This window comes from Phacochoerus africanus, chromosome 7 (genome assembly GCF_016906955.1).
Source record: "Phacochoerus africanus isolate WHEZ1 chromosome 7, ROS_Pafr_v1, whole genome shotgun sequence".
Lineage (NCBI taxonomy): Eukaryota > Metazoa > Chordata > Mammalia > Artiodactyla > Suidae > Phacochoerus > Phacochoerus africanus.
The window spans coordinates 61,335,268-61,357,858 of record NC_062550.1 but is presented as its reverse complement, the minus strand read 5'-3'; the positions used below and the strand labels follow the sequence as shown (position 1 = coordinate 61,357,858).

Sequence of the window (22,591 nt, the reverse complement as noted above, 5' to 3'; positions counted from 1 at the left end):
AAATTATTCAATAAAATAAATTGAGGCTCTCTACCATGCCTACTCTGAAAGCTCATTGCCCACTGCACTGCACCAGCACAGGAGAGCAGAACTCTTCCTGACAATGGAAACGCCTCCTGTGCTATGCTCTGCCCCCACCTCCTCTGAGCAAACCCATGAATGGGAACCATGCAGTTCCTTATTTGTTGGAAGAAAGAAAGCAAAGATGTTCTCAGTCAGATCATACAATTCTTTTATTCTGATTCCCTTGTGCTGTTTACAGTGTCTCCCAGAAAGGCAGAACCCCAGTTAGCAGGAAATGTGATTAAGGACCTTCACTGAGCCAGCAGCAACCACAGAAAAATCCAGGGGTGGGAATGAGATCCTGGAACTCAAGGCAAAGGACTGCTAGTGATAGCTTGCCCATTTCCTGGCTACTAGTTGCTTGAATGGGAATAAAAGAGGGAAAAAGTAAATGATCGTAGGTTGGGACCAAGAACTTCGGAAATCTGGCCGTGAGAGGGGATCGGAAGGGTGGGGCAGGGTGAAAGCCCAGGTTTGAAGAAGCATCTTGTGCAGGGGTGGGGGGAGGTTGCACGGTGGGGGACAGTGTAGAGGAGGACGCAGCAATAACGGAACGTGGGAACGTAGGGAGGGGAGTGCTGGGGAAGGGGCCCTGCCGCGGTGGTGAGGCGGGGAGGGATGGGGCAGTGGGTGGCGACCATGACTGTGGGCTCTTCCGATGGCAAGTGTGAGGGGAAGGGATGGGCAGAGGTGCTCATTCCGTCCAGTCCTTCTTAATGGACAGGTTCCACTCCCAGGTAAGGTGGTCGTGCTTGTCGTCATCGGTAAAGAAGGACTTGTTGTGGTAGGTGCCTCGGGCCAGCATGCCCTTGGGGGCCTCTTCGGTTGGAGTCAGAAATTCGTACTCCTCTGGTCGAGGCCCGTAGCTGCCAACCATGAATGTTGCTTTATCCACTGGAAGAAAGAAAAGTTCCTGAGGGTGAAAGTCTGATAGAGGGAAAACAAACACTGCAAATAGGAGAGCTTGGAGCAGGCGTATAGTGTGATCAAAGCCAAGAGAAATAGTTCCCAAGCCTGGTTACACATCAGTTTTACCTGGGGCAACATTTTTTTTCCCTTAAAAACATATTAAAAAAAAAATCGGAGTGCCTCTTCACACAGTATCCTTTGACCTACTTCCAAAGATCATGGTTAGTAATTTGCTATGGGTCCCAAGAATCAGTGTCTTTAAAATACATCCCAGCTGATTCTGAGTATCAAGAAGCTGGGGAATCAGGGCCCTAAATTGATGGAGATCAGATTCTTTTTATGAAGATGTAGCAGATTATACCATAAAAATAACCCAGGTGGTCAAATGGTACAGACCTCCAGCTATTAGATAGGTAAGTCCTGGGGGTGTCACCAACAGCCTAGTGATGACAGTTAACGATACTCTGTTGTATATTTGAAAGTTGCTGAGAGAGTTGCTCTTAAATGTTCACATCACAAGAAAAAAAACTTTAACTATGTGGTGTGATGGCTGGTAACTAAACTTATCACTGTGATCATTTCGCAATATAAACATATATCAAATCATTATGCCGTATGACTAATACAATGTGATATGTCAATTATATCTCAATTAAAAAAGATACTAAGTGAAATAAGCCAGAAAGAAAAAGACAAACACCACAAGTGGAATCTGAAATATGGCACAGATGATCCTACCTACAAAATAGAAACCGATCACAGCCAAGGAAAGTAGACTTGTGGTTCCCGGGTGGAAGGAGGAGGGACTGGGATGGATGGGCAATTTGGGGGTTTTGGATGCAAACCCTTATGTTTGGAATGGATGGGCAATGGGGCCCTACTGTACAGCACAGGGAACTGTGTGTGATTGGGTCACTGCTGTACAACAAAAATTCAAGAAACATTGTAAATCAACTATACTTTAATAAGAAAAACAAGAACAAAACAAAACAAAAATAATAATAATAAAAAAACCCTCGAACTAGTTGAGAGTTCTGGTGTCAGCTCTGCAACTACCGAATAATTTTGGAGCCTCGGTTTCCTTTCTATAGAATGAACTTCAAGGATCTTCTTTCTACAAACTACCATTCTATGAACATATCTATTGGGGGAGGTAAGGTAACAACTGGTGATCAGAATGAACAGAATTCATGGATGGAATAATTAGATGAAAAGGGAAATCAATAATCTGACTATAAAACTATAATTTTAATATCTAAATATATAATTATGATTAGATTACAATAATTAGAAGAAAAGGGGAAAACAATAATATGATTAAAAGAAAAGTGAGAGTAGCCAACCAGTTATTAGTAGGTGAGTAACTGGGATATATATTAAGAAAAGTAGGGATTAGAAAGTATAACTCAAGGTAGGCAGGCAGGTGACATTTAGTTGGCTGTTATTTTGAGTAAGTTTGGAGGAACCGGTACAGACACATAATTGACCTCTTCCCTAAGTGAGGCAATCCAGTCTTTCCGCCCCAAGGAAAATAAGAAACTGAGCTGTTTTTTCATGAGACGAGGTGTTGGAAAGGCCAGTGGAGATCTTTCAGGTTACCAGTCTTCTGTGGGATTTGAGTAATTGAGGTTCTCTGTGTCATGCAAATTGATCCGTGTCTTCCCTAGCTCCCATTTATTGATTTGGCTGAACTGACCTCTACATTACTGTTTCACACCTCTAGGGGGCGCTGTTTCACACCTTCAGGTAAAAGGGAACCATAAAAGTGCTCCCATCAGCTTTCCACCTTTCCCTTCTCCCTGCCCCTGTTGATGCAAGAGGACAGGTTCCCAGGACATGATGTACCATTTAGGTATAACTTGTCAAGGACAACCGCAGGTTAAGTAATGTGATATTATTTCTTTCAGTAGGAAAGCTTTTCTCAATCTAGAAAGAGTACTTTTTTTTGCCTGTTTCTTTGTTTAGGAAATTGAGTCCTGCCCCCTACCCCTCCACCCACATGCTGCTACCACCTCCCATTGGATAGCTCTCTCTCATCTTGGACTTCTCTGACACGGGTTTTATGCCTGTAAACTGAATTTTTTTTTTTTTTTGGCAGTGGCATGCAGGGACTAGATGTGGGATCTCAGTTCCCAGACTAAAGATCGAACCTAGCCCACAGTGGTGAAAACGCTAAATCCCAATGACTGGGTCACCAGGGAACTCCCTGAACTACATTTTTTAAATTTTAAAGTACATCTATGTACTTTGAGTCAAACTTATCTTGGTTATTCTCCCCCTTTATAAGTAATAAAGTTGAATTCCAGAAGCTGAATGTTGAAGGTTTGCCGAATGCAGACCTTGCCGTTAATATGCAGGTTAGAGGTCTCTGCATGCCTCTCCTAGGCTGAGTGTCCACAGCCTTCCTCAGATTCTTAAATGAACCTAACACTAAAAATTGCTAATAACCAGAAGTCTGTCAGTGAGAAGCAGAGTTTGGGACAGTAGCAAGTATGGACACTTTACCTTTCACTCCAGTCCGGTAGGTGTGTTGAACATATTTCAGGCCTGACACAATATCCTTGTTCACCTGCGGGTGGGAAGGATCCAAGCAATTCAGATTAAAGCGGTTCTTTCATTTTTGCACATCTTTCCTGCTGATCCTACCTAGCTGAGCCTTCTCTGAGGATGAAAGGACTCAAGATTTAGTTCGGAATAAGTGTTATTATTATTATTGCTATACATATATATATATTTTTGCCTTTTTTAAGGGTGCACCCACAGAATATGGAAATTCCTAGTATAGGGGTCGAATTGGCTTTACAGCTGCCAGCTTACTCCACAGTCACAGCAAAGTGGGATCTGATCCGAGTCTGCAACCTACATCACAGCTCACGACAATGCTAGGTCATTAACCCACACTGAGCGAGGCCAAAAATCAAACTTGCATCCTCATGGATACTAGTTGGATTCGTTTCTGCTGCACTACAATGGGAACTCCAAAATAAGTGTTATTATCATTCAGCAGGGAGGCAGAAGTTGGAGAGAGGAAGTCTCAAGACTCAACATTGCCAATCTGGTTTTAATCATCAAATACTGGGGTTTTTTGGTTGGGGGAGGGGCTGGTTAATTAAAGTGCTGTCTCAATATTCTCCATTATATTTTTCTTTCTTCAGTGGTCCGAAGAATGGTCTTGAGCTCCCCCTCCCCGATGCAACTGGCCGGAAGACCATCCTTGTCTTAGGAAAGGTTACAAAGGTACCATTGGAAATTACCACGTAAATATCCCCAAATCCTAACCTCAGAAATGATCCACCTAGCATATGAAAAACAAACCAGGAGAAAAGCTGTAATGGAAAATTAGGTCTAGAAGATGGTTTTGCCTGTAATGTAACTGTGATTGGAGTCTAGAGGTGAGCAGATGGGTCACACAAAAACATCCCTCCCATATATAAATAATGGGTGGACTCCATTTGCCTCTGACAAGTATTTTGTCATGTTCAGATGTTGTCTGAGAACTTGCCACTTTCCCAAGCCTTTCAAAGAACGTTCACTAAAGAAGAACAAAAATACAGACACCCAAGCACTTTGTTTTTCCATGATTCACTTTACCCAGGACTGAACTGGGTTGGCCATTAATTTTATACCGTGGTCATGTTTATACAGACAAACGAAAGTGGACATGGCACCATTAGCTGGATGGCTTGGTTCATTGTTCGCCAATGTAAAAATTAAAGCATCTTCCAATAGTTTCTCCCCAACAATAATTAGGGCTCCCATTTTATTTTGGACAGAATAATTAAAGCAATCTGTCACTGCTGCATTTTGTTTTGTTGGCAATGAGGTAGCAGAGCAGTGAATACTGCCAGCTGAGGTTCTAGACGTGTCACTCAGGAAAAGTCTGTAGCAAAAACCTATCAAAGGCTGGAGGAATGAAAACAGCTTCATTGAAGAAACTGATAAAATGAAATCCAAACTTTCTAATTACTCTGACTTGCACATGTGGGTCATCGAAGTAGGAAAAAAATGACTGCATCTTTCTAGAAGTCCCTGAGCTGGTCCCCTGGGCCCAGTAGGAGTTGGAGTCTGGTGGGAAAAAGACCAAAAAACAGGAGTGGTGGTAGATTAGTAATAAGGACTTCACAACCAAGAGACCCCTGTTTTTCTCCTCTTTCACAGAGGGTCCATTTAATATGAGTATGGTTGAGATGGACAAAGAAAAGTATGAATATTCCTAGTTATTCTCTTCCTCTGTCTGCACATCCCTCCTGTTTGGCTCTTGCACCCCAGGAGGAAGACGCCTTGGGAATGTGAATAAAAGAGCTATGGACATCATATATCCCACATCTCCTTGGGAGGCAGAAGGAATAAGGGGATAAATTAAGAGGACTGTCCCAATTTTTGGAGAGGGTTAAGTTTGTGGGGAGAAAGAGAAGAACATTGAGAACAGCTAAGTTAGATAACGAAAGAAGATTCTAGGATATGTTGCTGCTGTTATGAATGTAAACTTCCTCAGCCTTTTTTTTTTTTTTTTTGGTCTTTTTAGGGCTGCACCCACGGCAGGCATATGGAAGTTTCCAGGCTAGGAGTCGAATTGGGGCTGTAGCCACTGGCCTATGCGACAGTCACAGCAACACCACATCAGAGCTGTGTCCGAGACCTACACCACAGTTCACCACAATGCTGAATCCTTAACCCACTGAGCGAGGCAAGGGATCGAACCAGCATCCTCATGGATACTAGTCAGACTCATTTCCGCTACACCACAAAGGGAACTCCTCTTGGCCATTTTTCAAGAGACATCAGTTCAGATTTAACTTGCTTTTCAGTAACATATTTTCAGTTTTGAACTGGTGTTTCTTCTCTCCACAGTGGGACAGGCCACAGGGTGGGTCAACTTTATGTGAGTGATCTTTCCGTTAGAGACAAGGCAAAACCTCGGAAATGGATGGGATTTAACTCCCCCTCCACCCCCGATGTGCCCTTAACCTCCATCACCTTCATGTGTAACTTCTGACCCATGCCCTGGCCTTCCCGCCCATGGCAGAAGCACAAGCTCCAGACCTTTCCCATCTTAGTCACACTGAAAGTTACCAGCTATGTTTCATTTGATAAATACTGTCTTATAAAATGGACAAATTGAAGTCATGGCATTAATGTTTGTTTGTTTGTTTTGTTTTTGTTTTGTCTTTTCTAGGGCTGCACCCATGGCACCCAGGCTAGGGGGTCCAATCAGAGCTGTAGCCGAGATCCTACTCCCCAGCCACAGCAGTGAGGGATCTGAGCCATGTCTGCGACCTACACACAGCTCATGGCAATGCCAGATCTTAACCCACTGAGCGAGGCCAGGGATCGAACCCGCGACCTCATGGTTCCTAGTTGGATTCGTTAACCACTGAGCTGCCACGGGAACTCCAAAGCCACGGCATTAATGATTAAAAAATGGACTGATGAGAAATCCATTTGAGTCATATTAGGATACAGTGCCTTTCCAAACTCTCAGGTACTTTGGTAAGAAATACAGGAAACCAGTGCTCAGTGTCTATTGTAGAGTAGGCATCAACAAATATTTTCAGAAGGAAATTATTTTGAGGCATGTTTGTATATGGTGGGGAAGGACTTTCCTTCAACCCTGAATCATATCCTGCACTTCAGGGTGAGAGAAGGGCTGATGTGCAAACAAAGAGGGCAGATGGGGTGTTTTTTGGTGGAACCCAAGCCCTGGAGGAAGAGACTGAGTGGGAGTGAGGGGCAACTGAAGTACATACAAGCAGTTAAGAGCAAATGGTGAATTTCTAACCCATTTGTTTTCAGAGGCAAGCTTGCTTTTCTCCTTGATTTTGGCTGCTCTTTGGGATGTGGGCATGTTCGTTCCACGTCGGTTTATCTCCTATTTAGTGTTGCTCGTACTTGTTTACTGGCTCCACAACTAAGTGGTAATTTCCAGATACTTACTAAGGACCACACTGCCTGGATTTACATATCATGGAGCAATGAGAGCTGAGGCTCTATCTGTTCTTTTTTTCTTTCCCTATTCATTCATTCATTCATTCATTTATCTCTTTCTCAATTAAAAGTCACTAAATAGCTACCGTTTACAAAGTTTGGTGTGAAACATTGCAAAGAAGGGATTAGAATCTCTCCCTGTGTCAAGGTGCCTAGGCGGAATAGGGGAGAAACGACTCAAATGCTGCCATACATAGCAATGTGTGCCTTGTGGATGGGAGAATTAGGTCACAGGAGAGAGATCCTGTTGGCTTAAGTGATCAATAGAGAGTTCAAGGGGAGGATTCCGGTTGGGAAAAGGCATGGAGCAAAGGTGAGTCTTTTTTTTTTTTTGTCTCTTTGCCATTTCTTGGGCCACTCCCGCAGCATATGGAGGTTTGCAAGCTAGGGGTCCAATCAGAGCTGTAGCCACTGGCCTACACCAGAGCCACAGCAATGTGGGATCTGAGCTGAGTCTGCGACCTACACCACAGCTCACGGCAATGCCGGATCCTTAACCCACTGAGCGAGGCCAGTGATCGAACCTGCAACCTCATGGTTCCTAGTCGGATTCGCTAACCACTGAGCCACGACGGGAACTCCAAAGGTGAGTCTTAATAGGGCAGAGCTCAAAATTGGGGAGAGAACAGTCCAGGTCCAAGGGCAAAGAAGAATCACACAAAAAAACATGACAACAAGGGAGAACCCAACTAGGATCCATGAGAACGACGGTTCAATCCCTGGCCTTGCTCAGTGGATTAAGGATCTGGCCTTGCCGTGAGCTGTGGTATAGGTTGCAGACGTGGCTCAGATCTGGTGTGTTGCTGTGGCTGTGGTGTAGGCCCAGCTACAGCTCTGATTGGATCCCTAGCCTGGGAACCTCCATATGACTGGGATGTGGCCCTAAAAAGAAAGAAAAAAAACAACAACAAGATAATGCAGGAAATTAGATTTCTCTTTCCTCTGATTAAAGGAAGGATTTAAACTTTATGAAAACATACACGGTCAAATACTTACTTTGAAGTGAATTTTGACTCTATATTCGACCCCCTCCTTCAGCACAAAAGTTTCTTTTTTGAGGGCTTCCAGATCCCCTGTAGAAGTAGAGAGAGAAAGAGACAGCTCTTCTCAGAAGAAGCTTCACAAGGAGATGAGTGAAGTTTAAGCTCCAGAGCCATTTGCTGGCCCCTCGGAGCACCATGGTCCATGTGGCCGTTGAGTAAGAGTGTTTGAGATTAGTTGCTACACAAACACACATTTGAGGAGTTCCTGTCGCTGCTCAGTGGAAACGAACCTGACTACCATACAAGAGGATACAGGTTCTGATCCCTGGCCTTGCTCAGTGGGTTAAGGGTCCACCATTGCCATGAGCTGTGGTGTAGGTTGCAGATGCTGTGGCTGTGGTGTAGGCCGGCAGCTACAGCTCTGATTCGACCTCTAGCCTGGGAAACTCCATATGCCTCTGGTGAGGCCCTAAAAAGACAACAAACAAACACACAAACAAACACACAAACAAACACACACACGTTTGAAATGCCTGAAATCTTACAGCTAGAAATGAAAGACATATGACTGAGCTTTTCCCCACATTTGACTGCAACCCTAAGAATATGCAAGATATTGTAATTAAAGACTGCCCCCACCCCTCAAACAGAGACATATAAGGAAAAATGTTGTATAAGAGTAACAGCTTACTCAGTTTTTATAGGTTTGTTAACCTTTATGATGTTTTCTAGCTTTTAATAGTGGTCTCCTTTGGTTCCCTTTTTTTTTTTTTTAATTTTATTTTCCCACTGTACAGCAAGGGGATCAAGTTATCCTTACATGTATACATTACAATTACATCTTTTTCCCCACCCTTTGTTCTGTTGCAACATGAGTATCTAGACAAAGTTCTCAATGCTACTCAGCAGGATCTGCTTGTAAATCTATTCTAAGCTGTGTGTGATAAACCCAAGCTCCCGATCCCTCCCACTCCCTCCTCCTCCCATCAGGCAGCCACAAGTCTTTTTTCGAAGTGGTTCCCTTTTTATCTTTCTAAGTAAATAATTACGTTGGTATTTAATTTCGCTTTTGCGTTTGCAAGTTCATGTCATTTTTCTTAAGGAAAGTCCCTGAAGTGATAAAAGCTTTAGTGTCTGTAACACTGAGATCTGCCCCTCATTGCTTTTCCCTGGTTAGAGAGGTGATTTTTCTCTGTTCTTCTCCCAATGTGACCCTGTGTAATTTGACATTTGGAGTGACTGTGTGTGTGTGTGTTTTGCACATGTCTATGTAGATGCTTCAAACACAGAGCTGGTACCAACATGCTATGTAATTACCTGGGATTCATCTCAATAGCTTTTTTTTTCTTTTTTTTTTTTCTGTCTTTTTTAGGGCTACACCTGCAGCATAGGGAAGTTCCCAGGCTAAGAGTGGAATTCTCTGCCACAGCCATAGCAATGTGGGATCCAAGCTGAGTCTGCGACCTATACTGCAGCTCATGGCAACGCCAGATCCTTAACCCACTGAGTGAGGTCTGGGATCAAACCCACATCTTCATGGATACCAGCCAGGTTCTTTACCATTGAGTCACAACAGGAACTCAATAGCTTTTTGTGTGTGTGACAGAAAACGAAATTTGTATTTCTTACTGCTGGGACAAGGGACAGAGACCAAGCATTTCTGGCAATTTCATCCAGCCCTTCTGAACAGAACAAATTTCCTTAGTGCTAATTCAGACCTGACCATAAAAAATGATAACGACATGCAATTTCACACAGGAAGAGGTCCAAGAGCACCGTGAGAGAGAGGGAGGGAGTTCTCTCCTGGAGAAATGCTAGAATGTGGGGGTGGTTGAGTTTGTGAGCCTGAACTAGTGATTTCAGTTGAACAGGAAGTATGTCTTCTCAGCCTCCAATTTCCTCCCTCTGACAAAAAAGCCCGTATAAGGTAAAGCATGGCTGCATCCTGTGAGAGCAGAACCAACTCACTGTCAAGCCTGCTGTTCTAGAGTCACGCTTTGCTCTGTCTCATGGGTCCAGTTTTTGAATCTGGTAATAATGTTTTCTTTTTTCACTAAAGACCTGCCTGTGAGGCTTCCAACCTCTAGCTCAGTGGCTCTTTTCTCATGCCTTTCCATTGCCCATTTCTCCCTCAACAGCCACATTCTCAGTCTTTCCTTATTCTCCTCCAGACCTATGTCTCAGGAGAGAACTTGACCCTTGTCACAAGAAAGTGAAAGAGAATAACATCTTAACTTGCCCATCTTTTGTGGCAGAATTTGCTTCTCTAAAAGAATCAGAGCTTTAAGCTAAACTAATAAGCATTTAACAGTGGAATTCCTGGCATTCCTCAGGAGGTCTTAGACTGCTTCTTGCCTTCAGGTAAGTTCTATAGCTGATATAAGATCAATATTTTTGGAGTTCCTGTCATAGCTCAGTGGTTAACAAATCCGACTAGGAACCATGAGGTTGCGGGTTCGATCCCTGGCCTCACTCAGTGGGTTAAAGATCCAGCATTGCTGTGGCTGTGGTGTAGGCCGGTGGCTACAGCTCCGATTGGACCCCTAGCTTGGAACCTTCATGTGCCGCAGGAGCGGCCCAAGAAGTGGCAAAAAAAAAAAACCAAAACACAATATTTTCTCTGGTGTTTAGATTGTATAAATATTACAATATCAGAAGCACACAGCTTGCTCCTTAGTATTTCCATCAGCAGTCTTTTTACATGAATGATCAGTTTTCTGCTATCACGTGATAATAAAAATCTGAAGGAAATATGATTCAAGTACTTATGCCAGCTCATTTTTCCGTGAAATAGAGACAGAGGTTGGGCTTTTCATTAAGCACGATAAATATTGTGTACTCTGAGAGCAATGACCTGTGAACCAGTCCCAGGACAACTTCTTAGAAATCACCTTACTGGGGTTTGCTTTTGTGGGGACAGGGGACAAAGGCCAAATTTTCCCAGTGATACCATTAGGCCCCGCTGAACAGAACAGATGTGTCCACTTACCCGTGAGGTCCATGGTGATCGGTCCTGGGGCACTTTCACAAACCAGGGTGAGGCGGGTGACAGTGACATTGGGGGCCGAAGGGTCTGCAGGGTTCAAAAGGGAATGTGAGCACAGAGAAGAGGCATATACACTGTGTGTGTGTGTGTGTGTGTGTGTGTGTGTGTGTGTGTGTGTGTGTAGAAGATAAAAGGAAAAGGGACATCTCTGTCTGGAGAAGAAATAGAAAAGGAAGTGGCAGATTCACCATGCTTGATCTTAGTGATTTTTGTTAATTCCAATGATGCTATTTCTGCTTCCAGGGCTTGTAGGTCGATTTTAATCATCAATAGCAAACATTGCCTGAGTGGTTATGGGTAAGGTACTCCGCTGATTGAGCATGGCCCATGCATATCTTTAGGCCATGTCTTAGTTTGCCATTGTGTATGTGGAAGAGATGGATGGTTAAGTACAAGTGAGAAGGAGAAAGAAAAGAAAGAGAGAGAATGAGAGATATCATGAAGAAAATACAATTCTGAGTGGTAGTATGCAATGCTTTTTTTTTTTACTTTTTTTTACTTTTTTACTTTTTATGCATCCATTGTATGCATAAATTCCCAGGCTAGGAGTGGTGACAACACTGGGTCTTACCCCACTGAGCCACCAGAGAACTCCTGGTTTGAAATTCTTTCTAAATCCTCCCTATGTGTTATTTTTGTCTCTTTCAATGGCAACTTGCACCTTATCTCCAAAGTACACTTAATTATCCAGTCTCTAACTTGATCCAGCACATAGAGATTGTACCTCACTCAGTTAACCCTGGAAGCACTTGGTGCCCTGTCCTTTGCACCTGCTCCTGAATAGCTGAAATACATGCCTCCTTTGTGCCGCTCTGCCCGCCCCACATCTCCAAACACACACACCTGCTACCACAGGACCGTCCCCCAGGAGCGTTTTCTTGTACTTAGTTAGACTTTCATCATCTTTGTCCATCTCTTGCAGCTCCTTCAGGGACTTCTGAGGTGGAGGCTTATAATTGAGCTTGCCATCTAGCTCATCGTCGTCCTCCTCCAGGTGCGGTTCTGGGTCCTTTTCAGTCATTTTGATCTAGAGAGAGAGAGGGAGCGAGATAATATGATGATCTATTAGGCTGCTGATGGATAAGAACAATATTTATGGGTCTGCTGTTAGCATTATCTCTGCCCTAATGAACTTCTCTAATTGTCAGTGACTTTCCAGGAAATTTTCCCCTAATTCAGCCTCATTCCCATTCATGAAATAAGAATATAATGTTTCCAGTCTTTTCTCTGATATGCCTATATTTTCCTGTACTGGGATGAGTCTCTCCTGTTCATTGAAGAAATCTGACAAAAAACAAAAACAAACTCATTTGTGAATTCTGTAATACAGGTGAAACAACACAGCACAAGCACAAACTGTTCTGAACACTCAATGAATGGCCCCAGTTCATGCAGTTACAGAGATGGTCACAGTTCTTCAAATCCAGCCAGCCTTGCCAGCGTCAAAGCTCTCAGCATCCTGGTTATGATGGTTTCAAGTGTTTGCTAAAGAGAGTTAGCTTTCTCACATTCATTGTATCTTTCCCTGAACCCCTGCAAGGGCTCAAAGGCAACTCATGGGAAGCTGTGGGCTTCTATGATACCTGCCTGAGTATCTGAATTGTTTGTCCAACACTGCTAATAATTCCTTGAGGGCAGGTACTAAGTTATGTGTTTCCTTTGAATCTCCCCAAACACTTGAATGGTTCAGCCATTTTCTAAGCATTCATTGATTGACTTACTAGGTTCCATCTATAAAGATCTTCTGTTCTTTTGAAATGACACAAAATAGCAAAGGACTCTAAATTCCTCCAAATTGTAACTATGTCCTTAGTACCCTTCCATTTAACTCCACTTCCCTTTTTTAGTATATCCCTCCATCTCCAGGTTTCCTGTGACATCACCTGGGCATTCCTTGGGGTCTGTCTTCTTTATTATCTACATTTCTTTGTTTTGTGTTAAAACATCAAGGAAAGAGCTACTAGAATTATTCACAATTAAGTGTTTTTTTTTTGTTTTTTGTTTTTGTTTTTTTCTTTTCATTTCGGCTGCTCCCGTAGCATATGGAATTTCCCAGGCCAGGGATCAAACCTGTGCCATAGCAGTGATAATGCCAGTTCCTGGTTCCTTAACCCAGTGAACCACCAGGGAACTCCAAATTATTCACACTTAAGTGTTGATGACTGAATAATAGATTTAAAAATTCTTCCTCTTAGGGCATGTATAGTCAGAGCTTTTCAGAGCTGAAATGAACCTTAGAGCTGATATGTTCCTACCCTTCCTTTAATCCTTGAGAAAATTGAAACCCAGAGGTTGAGAGAATTGCCCAAGTTCATGTAGCTGGATGAGATGCAGTGTCCTAAGAGGGAGGAAGAATCTCTCCTGGAAGAATTTCAGGCCCTGTGGCAAGTAGCAGGGAAGCTATTTTTGGGGGAAACAAGGGAGATATTTGGCCAAGGAGATAATTTCCTCACTTCCCTTTTTTCTACTCCGAGGGTAACTCTCTTTCCTGCCTTGGGAAAATGCTTCATTGCTCTTAAGTGGCAGAACTCTAAGACAACATCTATCATATCTCATCCTGTGTGACTCTGCAAACCTCTCTAAAGTCCCCTGAGAGTGAAGCTATCTCTGGCTGAAATCAGTTGTGGTTTTGAGTTTCATGTCACTATTATTGGCAACGGGAAGAAAAATAATTTGGAAGTGACGCCAAATGAAAGCAACTTTAACAGAAAAAAAGAAAAGGCAAAGAAAGGCTATCTCTTGGCTCATCCATTGTCTTCCAGCAAAATAACAAGCCAAACACTATGAGCCTTGACCAGCTCTGAAAACAGCATTGCAATGCCCAGGTCCACTTCCTGTGCAGGAGGGAAGAAAGTGGGCCTGTTCCCAAGGCAACTCTTGCTTCAGCTGAAGAACCAGCCCCCTTGGAGCTGAGCCTCCAGAGAACAGCACAATAAACAGTGACTAACTCAACTCATATTCCAAACCACACTCAGGGAGTGAATGAACTGCTTGGAAAGACAAAGAAGGATGCAGTGGGTGGAGGTTGTAGGTGGTGGGTCGTTTAAGGACAGCCATTAAGTAACAGATAAAGAGTAACACAGATGAGACTAATCAGATGAGACAGGTTCTCCTCTGGTGACACCCAGGAGCCTGACCAGATACCCAGAGTAGAGGTTATGTAAGAAACCAACCAGACAGGGCATCAGGAAAGCTATCTACAGATGAAGACATCTCAGCTCCTATGGACAGACCTTTCTGGAATGGGTTGTTTGGTTCTAACAAGTCATGTGCTTGAAGTCTGACTATGAGATGATGACATCACATCCAGCCACTAAGTACCTCAAGAAATTACAATCACCTGCAGGGAATTGTAATTCCACATCCTCAAATCTCAAATTTGAAAGGAGAGAGAGAGGAGGGGAAAGATTTGGTCTGGAATACCATTTGCTAACTTCTAACAGTGTGTGTGATCATTGGCAAGTCAATTTATCTGTCTTCTAGATCTTAATGCTTTCATTAGTAAATCTGAGGCTGGTGTCATTTCTAAATTTCCTTGGTTCACTGCAAACAGATACAAGAATTGGTGTATACAAGTGAGCCACAAATTTATTTAAAGACATCAAAGAGTGGAGGATAAGGTGGGATTACTGTATCTTCTAGAGGAGGAAATCTGGGACCACATGGAAAAAATTTTATCTCACTATGTAGCATAAGAAAAAGAGATATGGAGTTCCCATCGTGGCTCAGTGGTTAACGAATCCAATTAGCAACCATGAGGTTGTGCATTTGATCCCTGGCCTTGCTCAGTGGGTTAAGGATCTGGTGTTGCCATGAGCTGTGGTGTAGGTCGCAGACATGGCTTGGATCTGGCTTTGCTGTGCTGTGGCGTAGGCCGGCGGTTACAGCTCTGATTGGACCCCTAGCCTGGGAACCTCCATATGCCACAGGAGGTTCTAGGAGTGGCCCTAGAAAAGGCAAAAAGATGAAAGAAAGAAAGAAAGAAAGAAAGAAAGAAAGAAAGAAAGAAAGAAAGAAAGAAAGAAAGAAAGAAAGAAAGAAAGAAAGAAAGAAAGAAAGAAAGGAAGAAGGAAGGAAGGAAGAAGGAAGGAAGGAAGGAAGGAAGGAAGGAAGGAAGGAAGGAAGAAAGAAAGAAAGAAAGGAAGAAGAAAGAAAGAGAAAGAAAGAAAGAAAAAGAGATATGAAGTCAAATGAGCCCAAATCAGCTCACTCTAGAAAGCTTATTGGAAAAAGATAAAAATGTCATAATATGGCAATAAAGAGCCAGAAAGCACTTCTCAGGGAAAGGCTTTTTAAAAGCAAAATTAAGGTCACAAATATTTGATGGGCACCTGCTACTTAAAATACACTTTACTTCAGTACACACTGATGTTTAAGTTACCCTCCAAAGCGGAGAAAATTTGGAGGCTGAGCAATCTAGCCATACAAAAATGGCCTGGCTAGGTTGATGGATGGTTCTTTATCTTTCTGGAGATTGTAAGTCTCTTTAAAAATCTGCTAAGAGCCATGCATGGTCCTTATAAAAGGAAGAATGGGATAAGCCCATGACATTGTGCATTCAATACAGGTGTTCTTGGGCCCCTGAAGTCCTTCAGAGACTTTATTCGAGTCCAAGGTTAGGAGCCTGACTTTGTCACTTTTGGAAACATGAAGCAGACTGCTGAGTGTCAAAAAGGAAGCTTGCTTCTCTCTGAGGCTGGGCCTGGCCAAGGACACAACTCGACCTCAAGCCAAGGATCCTGTCTGTGAACCTGAAACACGGGATATGTAGAAGGAGGAGGAGATACTGGGTAACATCTGGGGCTGGGGGAGCAGGACCACCAAGCCTGGCAGAAGAGCAACAGGGCACAGCGAGCGGCTTTTAGGAGAAAAGTTCTGTGTCAATCTACTTAATTCTGCATCATCATCTCCTCACTGCACTAGACTTCACCATGCATGGTTTTTCTGCTCACTAGCTGAGACCCCGCTACCCCACCCCGGCCAAATGTTCCAACCCCTGTGATCTTCCTTTCCACTTGGGAAGTGAGGGGTTAGGGCAGACCCCTAAGCACCTCTAGGTGCTTTCCTTTTCTAAGGCCTCTGCCTGCACGTTTTTTCCCCGACCTGTAGTCAGGTGTCAGCTAAGTTGCTGTTTGGTTACCTTATGTCATCTGTATAAATGAGAAACTCTCTCTGTTTTATTATTTCACATTTAGGTGATTTTCCCAAAGATGCTGCATTTTTTATTTCACAGTTCATCTCTGGGGCACTTCAGAGTCTCTCAAAGCCCCAGCCATAACTTGTCTATAGAGCTTGGTCACGATTTCCCAAACTACATGTGTGTACGTTTAACCGCAAATATCCTTTTTCTATTAATCCTCCCATTGGATAGGTGCTTGCTGGGGTGAGACCAGGCATTTAATGGAACATCCAGACTCTTTTCTAATCTCATGGTCTAAAGAATAGCAGGTCTTATTATTGATGTTAGTAATTCTAAAAGTTATATACACAGTGCTAAATGCTGTCATACGGATGATCTCATTGAGTCCTCACTACAGCCTTAAGGACCAGGCCTTATCATCATTCTCTTCTGCAGATCAGGAGACTAAAGCTGAAGTGAGTAACAGCCCGAGAAGACCTGTTAGGTAAGTGTTGGAATGACTCTCGGAGCTTGGGTGGTCTGACCTTAGGCACTCCGCTCCGTTGCTCTAGCTGTCCTTATTAAGAAGTAACAATGAAATTAGAGAGCTCGCTGGTCATCTTGGGAATCTCCCCTGGGGGTGCACAGGCAGAGGTAAATGCTTCTTTGCAAAACTCTGCAGGGAGGATTTTAGCAAATAAGGGAAGTGTCACCTAAAGAGGGTTTTGGTGCAACTCGGCCAGAGTCTCCTTGCGCAAGTCACTGAACCTCCGCTCTAGTTCTGTCCTCGGCAAAATGAAATCATTGCATTGAAAGATCGCTGAGGCCTCTTTTAATTCAATGACTCTAATGCTCCTAGATGTAAAAAAGCCTGTGAGTGGAAAAAGGGAAAGAGGAAGTGGAGGTGAGGTCCGGGTGAACCCAGCTCCTCAGAATAGAACATGCTGGTTGGGCTGGTCTCTTTTTCCTCTGCAGCTCACCCCCTGGTCCATCAAGAGGAGGGTTATTTTCTTTGTTTGCTTCTTTGTATGTTGTTGGTGACTGGTTCTTTCCACAGTAAAAAAGAAATGGGGAATTATCAGTTATATATTTAACAAGATTAGTGTGGACTCTGTCAGGCCCCAAGGCATGTCTGCTTTTTGTTTTTTTTTTTCTTCTTTATAATGTGCTTACCACTCTAGTTATCTCCATTTCCTGCTTCACAGATGCCTACACAGGTGAATTTTCACAGTGAACCGTCACACCCCTATGTTTGCTGTTCAGTAAAACCCTATCAAGCATTAGACAGGCTGAGGCAGGAACTTAATCTTCTCAGGCTCAATTAAAATGTCATATTAAATTAGGTTGGGGCCTCATGGCATGAGTATGAGCTGACACAGATTGGGCTTTTTTCTTTTTCAAATTCAGTGAAATTTTCAAGATGCTGAAAGTGAAATGCCCTTAACCATTTACCCATCTCAGGCTAGAGCATACTTGTCTGGCTCATTAATGCAGTTTCAAATAAGTTGAAAGCAAAGAAAGATAACATTCTTGAATTTAGATGACGCAAATCACCTGGTTAACTCATAGGAAGGAATTTATACCTCCTGGAAATTGAGCATTGGGTCCAACGGACCAGAGATGCAAAATGTGTATCCGCAATTGACGATGAGTGGGTACAGTCATAACAGGACTTAAGGGAGTTAATTTTGCGGAGCCCAAGTTTTTACACCAGTCGAGTGGGAACAATGATCTTTTTTTATGGGGTTGAAATGTTGGAGAAAACATGAGACATTCTGGGACTATCCTGGGCTAAGAGTCAGTGTTCGATAACTACATTTACCCATCCTTGCTGCCCTTTTCTGTGACGCTGCCTGTTTTTCTCTACTTCCAGCTTCAGCTGGGTACCTGACCTCCAGCAGTGAGGCTCTCCTTTGGATCTGCAGTGTTGACAAGGTCCCCTCCTTCCTTCTTAAAAATAGGCTTGTTTCTTTGAGAGGTAAGGAAGAAACGAGACGTTCTGGGAATTGCAAGGATTGTTTATGGACTGAATCAGCCTTAAAATGGCCCTGTCTTATATGTCTTTAAAAAGCTTCCTCATGAGCAATTTAATTTTAGATTCTATTTTTCTCCCTTTCCTAAGGGAAGCCAGAGGTCACCCGGTGAATGACGGGAAAGGGTAGGACATGCAGGCACAGCTAATGCAGAGAATGCCCTCTGGCTCTGGAGCAAAGGACAGTGGTGATACAACTCATGGCCCAACATTGCCGGATCATATGTTTGGGTGCCCAGGCTGGGAGTATTAGATAGAAGAGGTAGAGTTGATGGCGGGGGAGAGAGAGGAATGTGGAAGTACCAGAAGCAGGGGATTTCCATCAGAGAAGTACCTATGCCAGCATCAGCATTCGGTCGCCCCTGACAACTTCACTTCCCGATGGCCAGGACATGCCCGCGTTCCCCCATTCTGGGGCCCATAGCTCTACAGCACATTGTAGAGAGCTGGGCCAGCTCCCAAGTCACACTGACATTTCAGAGCTAGTCGAGGAGGAGGATTTGGGTCTGCTTTGTGCAGATTATATTTGGTGAGTCAGTTCATTTGGGGAAGCCAAGCTTACCCCTGGGGACACCAGAAGCTGCCTTGGTTCTGGATTCCTTTGTGAGGTGTCACTACTCCCTAGTGACCCAAAGGCATCAGCGCTTCCTGGGCCCCTCAGAGCTGCTCTCTGCCACCTCAGCCCCACCACCACATCTGAAACCGCAGCTGGCTGAGGGGAACAGACCCAGTGGCCGATGGGGCAGTCTTGTCACAGATAATAAACATTAAGATCAATCCAGAGGGGAATGCAGATTCCTAGAAGCAGAATTCTTTAGCATTTCCCTTTGGTGAGAAAAAGGATGCATTATTTCTCTCCTGAGCATTCACAGTGAAGTTGAGCCTCGATTGATGCCGAGGGTTGTAAACTCAGAGCATCTGTGGATTTTGGTACCAAGGAGGAAGAGGGTGGTCCTGGAACCAATGCCCCGTGGACACCCAGATTCACATGCAAAAAGAGAGAGAACTCAATGGATAGATTAAGCTTTTCTGAGTGTTTACTGTGTGAAGTCACTGCACTAGGTACTTTCACAGATAGTCATTTTAAATAATCCTCCCAGAAAATTGCATTAAGGCAGCCATTTGGCGGCAAAAGGCTACACTGCAATTACTTAATCCATCCACAGAGGTTTTAAATTAAGCACAAAAAGTTAAGACAGACATGGAGACAGTTTTTTATGAGCACAAGTGGTGAGCGAATATCAACCCCTCTGAGAAAACCCAAGTGAATTTTTGCCACCTCAGGCTGAGGAAAACAGGGTGTGTGAAAACCTGAGAGGGACTCAGGAATTGTTCACTGAACAGAGAAATGCTGATGTTTCAGGAGCAACATAAGACTCATCTCTGGGGGACCCAGTATGGATTCTATTTTTCTTTTTAGGGCAGAACCTGTGGCATATGGAGGTTCCCAGGCTAGAGGTTGAATCAGAGGTGCAACTGCGACCTACACCACAGCCACAGCAACCCCAGATCTGAGCAGGGCCAGGGATTGAACCTGTGTCCTCATAGATACCAATTGGGTTCTTAACCCTCTAAGCCATGGTGGGAACTCTTAGTATGGATTCTAACCAGGGTCCTGGGTGATAATAGCATTGACTCAAGAATAAGAATGTTGGCGTTCCCATCGTGGCTGCAGTGGTTAACGAATCTGACTAGGAACCATGAGGTTGAGGGTTCAGTCCCTGGCCTTGCTCAGTGGGTTAAGGATCCGGCACTGCCGTGAGCTGTGGTGTAGGTCGCAGACTCAGCTCAGATCCCGTGCTGCTGTGGCTCTGGCATAGGCCAGTGGCTACAGCTCCAATTGGACCCCTAGCCTGGGAACCTCCATATGCTGTGGAAGCGGCCCTAGAAAAGGCAAAAAGACAAAAAAAAAAAAAGAATAAGGATGTTGAGAATGTGGGATTAAAGAAAATTTCTTCATGGGGGCATTTCCCCAAATGTCCTCCTAAGACATTGCAGCTACAGTTTCTTCTTTTGCACCAGCGTGTGACTTTAGTCATTTAACACTTGTTGAGCCTCTTTGTCCTCCCTGTGTCCTCTCAGAATTCAAATGCATATCTAAGGCCAGGCCTGACGCATAGGAGGCCCTCCTCATAAACTGGTGCTCTTTCCCTATCTGATTAATTTTTACCCACTGAAAACAGAATCTTGATATCATTCGGAGCATCCTTCCTGAGGGACAAACTCATGCTCTCCCAGATAAGGAAGGACCAGATTCCAGTGCCTGGAAGATGCCAGCCTTTGCTTGCCTGTAACCTGGTTATTCCACACGTGCAGGATCTGTGCAGCACAGACTGAGAATCAACTATTCTCTTAGAATTCCACCCATCTCACAAAAGAATAAGATGGTTTGGGTCATATCTGGACTTGGGAAGGATCTATCCTTATAAATGCAATGAAACAAAGCAGAGGCAAAGATGGACGGTGGCAGCCTGTGACTGAAGTCCGCGGGGCCAGCCCAGACCTCTTGGTTTCCCTTGCTTAATCATTCTTGCACTGAGGATCCAACATGCTGACCCTGAATTCAGGGGTTCCTGGTTGCTATGGGAAGGGGAAGCTCTGGGACCTCCAGGTGAGAGTGCCCTGGAACAGCTCAGAGTTTATCAGACCCAAGCCACAAGTCACCTGAGGTCCAGAGTTTAATTACAGACTATGTTTGTAAAACATGCTGCCTGGGACACCCTCTAAAAAGGAAGCAAGTATTTCAGGTGATACCTAAAGCACTTCTCAGGGTGGCTAAATTCAGACCCTGATATATATCTTTTTTGAGGGCTGCACCCTCAGCTTGTGGAAGTTCCCAGGCCAGGGGTCAAACCTGCACCATAGCAGTGACCACGTCAGATCCTTAACCCACTGCACCACAGGGGAACTCCTAGACCCTGATATTTTGACAGCCCACTGACTGGGTAGCCTAGCCGGGCCACTCGGATTTTTCTAAAACTCAAATTATTCAGTGTCTTCTGTGTTTGCTTTCAGTTCTCTCAGATGTAAAGAGCTAGTCTCTGGCAACAACCTAGCACGTACATTTCTGCTCACGTAGCACTGCCTGAATGTAATACCTGGCTTTTGTTTGTGGTAGAAACGCTATCCCTGTACTGGCTGGTGAATAAACAGCAATGCACGCCGCCCTACTTCCCCCAGGATGCTTAAATCCCACAACACCCTAAGGGAGGCTTTCATGATGCCTTTCTCTCCTATCACCAGCAAATTCTTCAGTGAAAAACAGTTTAATGTTTGACAACTTTAAACAATTTTTTCCCCTTTTCAACCAGTCTCTTTAAGTCGGCTTCAAAACAGGAAACCACACATCTCCACCCAGCACTAACCCACCATCCACCAACGCGCTTGGTATCAGTTTGGATCTTTTTTGCTTCAGCGTTTGGCCAGGTTCCAGCTCCGACCTTGCAGGAAACAGTCCAGGCACTGCCAGTGGTTCCATTCATAGTCCTGCTCCAGGACATCCAGGACTGGTCCACTGGGCAGCAGGGCAGAGCCTCCCTCACCCGGCAGTCTCCCTTGAGTCATTGCTGCCCTTCCCTGCTCTGACTTCCCCCTTCTCTGCAGCTTCCTCCGTCCTCTCTTACCGTAAAATTTCTTTAAAAGAGGCACAGACCCTCTCAAAAGATAAACTGCGGAGTGCCATGGCTTGGGGTAGAGATTTCTGCCATCTCTCCGTATTCACCTGTAGCCACCCCCACCCTGAAGGTATTTCAACTTACATTCAGTGGTTCACGTCTCCGTCCTGGGTGCTTCTGCCTCTCAAGGCTGACTTCTGAGCACTGGCAGTTAGAACAGGAAGGAAGTTGTGAGAAAAGAAAAAAAAAAAAAATGTTTTAAATCTACCCGAAGAGGAAACCCGGGGCTGTCTCAAATCCTGTTCCTTTGCTCTGCGTATCTCTTGATCAGCCAAGCCTGAGCAGCATTCTTGACAATTAATGGCACCTATGAGGGCCTGACCACCCTGGGAGCCCAGATAGGCCTGGATGTTCAGACAAGGGTCTGGAGCCCATAGCCGTGAGTGCTGTGAATAATTGTGTGCATATGTCTAAAAATCAAGTCATTTCAGTGCATAAGCTTCTGAGGAAAGCAGTCTAAAACCAGTAGCAGAAAATTCGCAGAGGCCTTACTTTCTATCACTAGCTTCTGTTCCTATGGGGCCTCTGCCAGTTTCCTTATCAGCCAGATATGTTGAAAGTCTGCTGGCAGTGTATACAGGCAGGGTGCTAAGAAATTATGAATTTTAACTACATGTATTTGGCCTTAAATTATAACATTTGTCCTCCAACAGATTTTTAGAGCTTTGTTGGTCACAATTTCAAGATGTAGCTTGTATTGCAGCACAAACCATCAAATGATATTTGTTGTAGTTTTCATGAATTTTTCTTTCAAATTAAAAAAAAAGCCAAAGCACTGTT

At 44.1% G+C, this 22,591-nt stretch overlaps 1 protein-coding gene across 1 annotated transcript; it reads right to left on the bottom strand.

Moving 5' to 3' along the window:
• Positions 1-215: 215 nt before the first annotated feature.
• ARHGDIB (Rho GDP dissociation inhibitor beta) lies at positions 216-22,032 on the bottom strand. The gene is made up of 6 exons (XM_047787484.1): positions 21,896-22,032; positions 11,830-12,013; positions 10,930-11,013; positions 7,954-8,030; positions 3,478-3,541; positions 216-957 (listed from the first exon to the last, which is right to left on the bottom strand). The coding sequence occupies exons 2-6, from the start codon at positions 12,005-12,007 to the stop codon at positions 758-760; spliced, it is 603 nt and encodes a 200-aa protein (XP_047643440.1). The 5' UTR covers positions 12,008-12,013; positions 21,896-22,032; the 3' UTR covers positions 216-757.
• Positions 22,033-22,591: the final 559 nt, after the last annotated feature.

Bases quoted from the DNA above. Each gene is read 5' to 3' on its own strand.
- ARHGDIB (XM_047787484.1), bottom strand. From the start codon at position 12,007: ATGACTGAAAAGGACCCAGAACCGCACCTGGAGGAGGACGACGATGAG. The intron at 8,031-10,929 runs GTAAGTGGACAC...CTACTTCTACAG, and splicing joins GATCACCATGGACCTCACGG to GGGATCTGGAAGCCCTCAAA. The intron at 3,542-7,953 runs GTAAGTATTTGA...TCCCACCCGCAG, and splicing joins GAGTCAAAATTCACTTCAAA to GTGAACAAGGATATTGTGTC.